Genomic DNA, 7,920 nt, shown 5'->3' on the forward strand with positions numbered 1-7,920 from the left:
GTACTTTATACACCTGCAGAACTTGTGTCTGGAAGAAAGCATTTGCTGTGTGGTGGGTGCCTGAGATTGGGAAATTTACAAGAAACAGAAATTGACCAGACTATTGGGCTTAATTATTTGTCAGAAGGTACAGGATATCCTAGGATAGGAGTTGAGATTGTAATGCTGGGCCACTAGCTGGGGATGAAACAGCAAGAGAGAAGAGAGCAGGAGGAAATGGAGTTGAAGAAAAGGAACTATCCATGCCGGGCAACTGTGAAAGGACTAGGCAGAGGAGCTTCTGCCTATGGAGAGTTTATCAGAGCGAGGTGGCCATGGGCATAGGAATTGATTCCACAGATCACCACCACTCCCCTACTATTTCAGGTTTTGGAAAAATTTCCTAAACCTTTAACAAAGAGCTACCAAAACCTTTATTATTGTTCATTCGTATTTGGGCACAAAAGCATCCGGAATGGATAGGAGTGCCCTGTGCTGACATTCATCAGACATTGGTTTACACCCTCACTATGGGCTGCTGGGCGCCAGGGCACAAACATCCAGCTGAATAAGAACATTCTCCTTTATGTTACCAACCTCGTATGCCAGGGCACAAAAGTCCAGCTGAAGAAATAAGAACATTCTCCTTTATGTTACCAACCTCGTAGGTGTTGACAAAGGGGAGACTTTCCCCTTAGAACAATTGTTACAGAGTTACAAAATTATTTATTCACTTATTCAATAGTATTTAAAATAGATTTTGGAAAAATTGTCGGCTAGAGTTGAACTGAGTAACTCGAGAGACTGGCGCATCACGTGGCCGAGCAACGTCCAGGGCACAGAGCCGTGGGCCGCCGGGCTAGGCATGGACCCTCAGACCATGGGGGCCCAGGAGCCTCCTCGGGGTCTGCCGCTGCCAAGCACGTGGGAATTGCCCCCTAGCCCAGGGGCCAGCTTTGCCCCAAATGACCACTCCATTCAGGAGAGATTGAGAAGGCCACAGATCAACAGAGCATCCCTAATGATAGTCCTGCCGGTGGTGAGGGCATCCTTTCTGAAGAGGAAACCTTTGCTGTGGATGATGAGGATTCTGACAGGGAGCTGAATACCTGGAAGCTGTCTGAAGGGGTGTCTGGCTGTCCACCCAAGGAACAGGCTGCTGATCTTTTTAATGAGGACCGAGACTTGGAATTGAAAGCAGATCAAGAGAATCCATATGATACTGATGACATCCAAGGTTGCATTTCTCAAGAAGTCAAACCTTGGGTGTGCTGTGCCCGGCAAGGAGACATGGTCCATGACCCCAATTGGCACCATCCACCTCCACTGATACCGCATTATTCCAAGATAGTCTTTGAAACAGGACAGTTTGATGATGTTGAAGACTGAGTGGGCAGCTTTTTGCTTGGTGGGTGGGTGCGACTCCAAATCAAGGTCTCCTTTCCTTTCTTGAAGTGAGATGTCATATCTGAGGAAACATTCCCAGTGACCCCTGGGTAGGGCACACAGACTGGTGTGAAATAAGTTCCCACTGTCTTCTAGTTCTGTTGTTGTTGTCGTTGTTTTTAGTGAGCTCCTCCGTGAATGTGTGAGCGTCTCTGTCTGTGTCATGAGGAGGACTTGTGTTCTTTATAAATAAAGGTAGGAAAAATAAAAAAACTGAGTGACTTGAAAGCAAACTCTGTATCTTATCTCTTTGTATTGTAGGGGAGCAAAATTTGCCACCCCAGCATGTGTCTCTTTGGCACGATGATTATTTCAGGCTGATTATTTCTAATAAACAGAAGACTCGAGAATTTTTTTTACCTCCCCCTTAACTGTCTAGAAGAATTTAGATCAGGAGCCTATACCAGGAAGAGAACTCTTACAAAAACAACTTCTTTTTACATCAGAAAGCCTTCTTTGCACGATGTGGCAAACATTGGTTGTTATCATTTCTCTATGAATTGTCTTCTTTCCTTTGAAGCCCCAAATTCCATACCCCTTTTCCTTAGCTTGGGACAGCATCTAAGTCAATTGCCGGACTTCCCAGGAGCCTCATATCTTTGGGGCTCTGTATGTGCAAAAGTAAATGTTTTTCTCCTGTTAATCTGTCTTACAATTGTTAAAAGTTAATCTGTCTTACATTGATTTGAGAATTAGACCAGCCAAAGAACCTAGAAGGGTAGAAGTAAAATTTTTCCTCTCCTACAGTTGGCATAGCTGACAGGGTGAACTTCACTCTCCGGACACTGCTTGCCCTAAGGCTGCTGCAGCTGAGAGACCCTGGGACTCTGACAAGCACTGGCAGAGATAAGAATTCTTACCACTTTAGACCCCTGGGTACCTATTCTTGGATATCTGATGGAAATGGGAGTGGGAAGAGCCTTTTTTTCCTTTTCAAAATTTATATTAGCAAGAGAAAGTATTCGTGAAACTAGTTTCTTGGGTATAATGACTCTAGTAAAGATTTGTTGTGAGTACTCTCAATTTCTATTGATTCTTTTACTCTCAAAGATGGCTATGGTTTTCTTTTGTCTTTGTCTTTTGTGTTGTTCGTCATAAGGAATAAAAACCATTGGGTAGAACATGGGCATTTGTCCTATAAGCCCATTATTCAAGCCAGCCTCACAGACTGGTGGGTTCACGGTTCTTACCAGATTGGCATCTGTTTAGATAAACTTTGCTGTGGGTCCCCTACATAACAACTGAATGAAGTTTTCCTTTCATTTTGTTCTATGTCCTGAAAGCTTGGCTCTGCAACCAGTGAGAATATTCTTTCTGGCTTTTGCCATCTGAAGGGTGCATAGTCTAGGGTACATCTGGTGGCTAGCGGAATAGACCGGGATTCCAAGACATGAAGTCACAAGCAGCATTCTCTTTGGCCATACCAACTCTCAGGGGCTATCATCATCTTAACCTTCATTGTCTTGTTAGTGCTGGAAAAGTCCCATTCCAGGAGCAGTGGCATCACGGATAGTGGGTCCATGACTGGAGGCATTTCATGTTCTTGTGAGAAGCTGAAGACACCATTTCTCTACGCCATTCTTACCGCCTATGACAACAGTGATCTTTGCTTTTTTAAACTAACTCTGGAAATAAAAATTCTGAATCTTCTGAGGGCTGTACCTTTTTATTTGCACCCTTTTTTGGGATGCCTCTTGCATCTTTTGCTAAGCCTTGTTTGAGTCATTATTGAAGTTAATATGGGATCCTACTCATCAATGGCCACATAATTGATTCTTAGAGTTGGCTCTATTTAAAAGATATATTTTTAGAGAGCTTTTATCCTAAACAATTGTCTTGTTGGTTCCTATGTACAGATCAAATCAAATAGTGGATACAAAATATGACAGCTAGCCTTAGGGGCTTTCTTACTAAGATGAAAGAACAGAAATGAAACTTGTAACAAAATTAAATTTCACATCCAATGTAAATCCCCGTTCTTAAAATCCAGCTCTTCTTAAAATTTCCTTAGCAAATTCCTTTATGCTTCAAAGAGTCCAGTGCTCTACCATCTAGCATACCTGCTTATTTTATGTCTAAGGACTACGATCCCAGAAGCTATAAATATCTACAAAAATGGAAAAAGCTTACTAAGCTTTTTTTATGAACTTGGCTTGGTAACTGTCAGGGTGGGGCCCCAAATTATGGGAGAAGAGAAATGTGGGATGCATTCCATGTGCAGCTAGATTTGGCTGCACAGATAATGTGGCTTAAACTCCATTGGTGGCTAACATCCTACCAGACTGCTGCCAGCCCTCAAGGAAATTACAACTTAAAATTCTAATGGCCATTGTGAAGAACGTTTCAATTAGTTGATTTAAAACGTGTGCTTAAGAGCAAGGTCTTCCAAATCAAGCAACAGAATGAGATACTTATTTTGATTGATGTGCAGAAGGCTCCAAAAGGCTTCAAAATTAAAAAAATAGTTTCATTGAAAGTTTTATTAGAGAAAGCTAAGGAAAAATTAAAGATATAAGGGGTACGCAAACAAAAAGACTGTAAAATCGACTTGACTTCACTGCTCCCCTCTATCTGCCTTTATCTGAGTATCTATTTTAGTGATGTTTTGTCTGAGTTGCCTTTTCACTCTGATGAGATTATTATATAGCTACTTTTTAAAATAAGACCACCTGAGGCTACAGACAATCCTCTTCCCTTGTCTTTCACTCCTTGTTCAAAGGCCAAACTAAGGGCCATAGTTAAAGAATTTCTAAACCCAGGGAGGGTCTTTGAAAGTTTTTGTAAATGACTTACTTCCTGAGATTAGTAGCCGTAGAAAAAGGCAGAAAATAATATAAGAGGTCACCGGTCAGACTAAATTTATGAGCAAAGCTGATATTCAGAGCAGGCTTTCTCCCCTAAGCTAAAATGAAACTATGTATCAAGAGGGAAAGAAGGAAATTGGATGGGTGGATCAGTCCCTTGCCATCATTTAGGCAGCAACCAAATTTTGAGGAATTAAAAACAGCTATTCTTGTTTTACAAATCTAGTCTTTATAAGACCAGAGGTGTGACTCCAGAAACAAATTTAAAATTCCACTTACCTTTACCAATTTCCAGCCTTCTTAATTTATTTTAAAATTCTTATGATATTGGGACTTGGAAACCGAATAGTCCAGCAATTAAGAAAAAGAAGCAAATATGTAAATTATAATTCCTTAAACCTCCGATAATAGGAAACCATGCCCCCAAAATGTCATCTTGGAGAGAACTTGGATACTTTTTCTGTGCCTCTGTGATATAGATTTTCTACCTCCATCTTCTCTGGGGAGTCATTCATTGAAATGCAAATGTTTTTTATCAGAAAGAAAAAAAAAGGGAGATTGGAAATTGGGCTAATGAAAAATCTTAAACTTATTTCAACTGGCAAAACAGAATTTCAATCCAACTGCTTTTTTATAACTAGTGAATTTTACAAGATCATACTCATCTCATGCTAAAATTTTAAGGCTGTAGGGTCTGTGTTTTCATCTGTCTGTATGTTTATGTGTGTCTATATACATATGTGTTATAAATGTGTGGTATTTTCTACCTCCTTATGGTATTGCCAAAATTAATTTATAAAGAGCTCTAATTAATTGATTTAAAGACAAGCAAGTGCTATTTAAATTTGGTATACTCTCAGAAATATAAAAACTAACCTTTTTTTTTTGTTGTCGTTCACATAATCTAGTATAATCTTTGGTAAATAAGAGCTATGTGAAGTTTATTTATTTAACTAAATTGGAATGTCTTTAAAGTTATCAACTTGACCATAATGCAGACATACAACTTTTATTCTACCTGCGTTTACTAGTCACAAGTTCATGGCATCTTTGTTGTAAAATTTGTCAGCAACAAAATTAGGTCAAGATAATGGTTGACTTTGTCTAATGTCTCACGAAGTTTTTGTGAGTACTCGAAACATAATTTTTGGGAGTAAATGATTTAGATAGGTGTAAGTGGGATAAAACTTTAGGAAAACTTTCAAACAATAATCAAGGTTTATGGTATATCTACTTAAAGAGTTTTCCCCAAACCTTTTTGGTTACTAGAAACCTTAACATTTTGCTAAGTTAAGTTAAAAAATGGAAATTCATTGAGTATCTAGATCATTTCCAAAGAAGACAAAATAGTTAAACTTAATTACTAAACACAGGTTTATCCACTTTTGGCTTCCTTTCATGGAAGAATTAAAAATATTTGAGTCTATTAATAAACATGTTTTGCGCCATGCTGAGAAACATTTCTATGAGAAAACATGTTTCTAGAAATCAGAAATAATATTTATAAGTCTGCCAATCTACAGAATGCTAATGTAAAAAAGTTCATAATTGTTTACTTTTTAGTTTTCACTAGAAATTAAAAGGTTTCTAAAGATTAAAAATTCTAATTAGAAATTCTAATTGTAATTAAAACTGCTAGAAACAAATATCAGGGGAAACAAATTTTATGCATAAAAGTAAGATGTGTTTTGGCTAAGAAAAGATATGAGGTATGAAGATGCGGTTTTTTTAAAGGGAAATGAGAGTAATTTTGTCTAAACTAGAACTAGTTATTTTGGAATGGAAAGGAAGAAAATGAAGGACAAATGAAATATATATTGAAAAGAAGGGAGGGAGAAAAAAGAATTTTACCTTGTGTGATTAAGTTAGCTCAAATGGAATTATTATTATTATAAGGGTTCTAAAAATGAGCTTTAATATCGATAGTATGCTTATATAATTTTCTTTCATCTTCTACAAGGACAAAGTTTTCTTGGAATATTGGTCTGCTTCTGATAAAATATTAAGAAAGGTTTTTCTTCACCTTTTAAAATAATCAGCCTAAAATAATCCTCTCGCCAGTCACATGTTGGGGTGGTGAATCTTGCTCTCTTGAAGTATCTAGAATGCAGCCACAGTGTCTGATACATGACAGGTGCTTTAAAAAAGTTACAGAATAAATTACCGAATTTGTTAATTTATGAGGCTCTATTATTGGGCTAGACGTCAATGCGCTATTCTATTGGGGGATAATATGAGAATTTCGTTTTTAAACTCATAGGCTCCCTTTTTCAGGCTGGAGGAAGAGATACTGGTTTAGCTTGAAAAGCTATGGCCAGAATCCTTTTGAGAAGACACGTTATAGAAGTATAAGATCTCAGAGCCGAGAGCATCTTAGAACGCATTTATTTCTATCTCTCTATTTTATAAATACAGACAGTGAGATTCAAATGGTTTCCATACAGCTCTTTAAAATGTGAAAGTATTCGTTTAGTCTTGCCAACTGCCAGGTTACTTTAAAGGTTTGGGCTTTGTAGTGCAAATTCCCATTTAACTTCTCAAATTCGTGAACACTTCCAAGCAGATACAGATCTGGGTGTGATGCTCCCGGCTTCCCATCCTCTTTCATCCTGCTTCTTCCAGATCGCTTACTGAGAACTCAGCTCACTTGTCCCTTGGCCTCCTCTCCTGCTGACTCTGGAAGAAACATAATTCAGCCCAAAGACTCCCTCTAATTTCTCCATCTACACTTTACTGTCCCCTAAATCCAAAGTTCCCCTGATATAACAAGGACCTTGGGGAAGAGAGTGTCAGTTAATTATAAAATCACATGGTTCCCCTCTCCACCCCACCATACCCGAACATTTTCTTTTATAACAGAAACAATTAGATGAAGTTTTCAAAACTGTGTGACAGTGTTTTGAAAAATCTCTGGTTCATTTTGCCAGATTAATCCAGAGTGGCTTGAGTCAGTCGTTCACTGTGAGAGGCATTAGTTTACGGAGAAGTATACGTAGGAGTCGAAACGTCGATCTGATCTGATGTTGCTGCATTTTCTTTTGTGTTTCCTCTGGGGTCCGAGTTAGAACTACTGGGCAGGGGGTGAGGATGGGAAGTGGGATTATCTTGTGTCCTGGCTCAAAAGAATGAGCATGGCGAATTAATAGGCCTCCTCTCTGCTTTCTGTTGCAGAAAATCCAACCAATAGTGGCTTAAATTATTTGGGTTATTTTTCTCTCCTAACAGAGGTCTTGGAGGTGTGAGGTAGCATGGTCGGTTCAGTGGCTTGGTGATGTTAGAGGTCTGGCAGGAAAACTTTTTCTCTATCAACTGAGGTCCAAGTGGTAGTGGTTAAGACCTGCAAATTAATTGACAATCTGAAATTTTCTTCAGATTATCAGGAGAACATCTTGCAGTGTTCAATAAGGAGTAGCCCCCCACATAGCCTGGGATAAAGGCTTATATATCAGTCTAATAAGGGGCTTGATGGTTAGGGCTTCGGTGGGGAAGCGTGGGAGGTTCTGATGAGGCTTGTCCACATCTACAGAGTTCTCATCCAGCTGCTGGTGCCAGTGGTCATTCTTCTTCCTGGCTGGAAGCTCCTGAGAAAGGGATTTATGGCAGCAGAATTCTCACATTTTCTAGGTGCTTAGGGTTAGCTTTCCCCTTCACTGGAGGCTGGATTCTCAGAAAGCTCTGTTGAAACAAGGGA

The 7,920-nt window shown here is 39.1% G+C and overlaps 1 protein-coding gene across 1 annotated transcript; it reads left to right on the forward strand.

Annotated features, from left to right (window-relative positions):
- Nucleotides 1-844: 844 nt before the first annotated feature.
- Nucleotides 845-1,368, forward strand: LOC102879176 (coordinator of PRMT5 and differentiation stimulator-like). The gene is given in 2 exon segments (XM_015592395.1): nucleotides 845-965; nucleotides 968-1,368. Coding segments are annotated over 2 exon segments (522 nt in total).
- The last annotated feature ends 6,552 nt before the right edge of the window (nucleotides 1,369-7,920 follow it).

The sequence above is a fragment of the Pteropus alecto genome, unplaced genomic scaffold (genome assembly GCF_000325575.1).
Source record: "Pteropus alecto unplaced genomic scaffold, ASM32557v1 scaffold16, whole genome shotgun sequence".
Classification (NCBI taxonomy): Eukaryota; Metazoa; Chordata; class Mammalia; order Chiroptera; family Pteropodidae; genus Pteropus; species Pteropus alecto.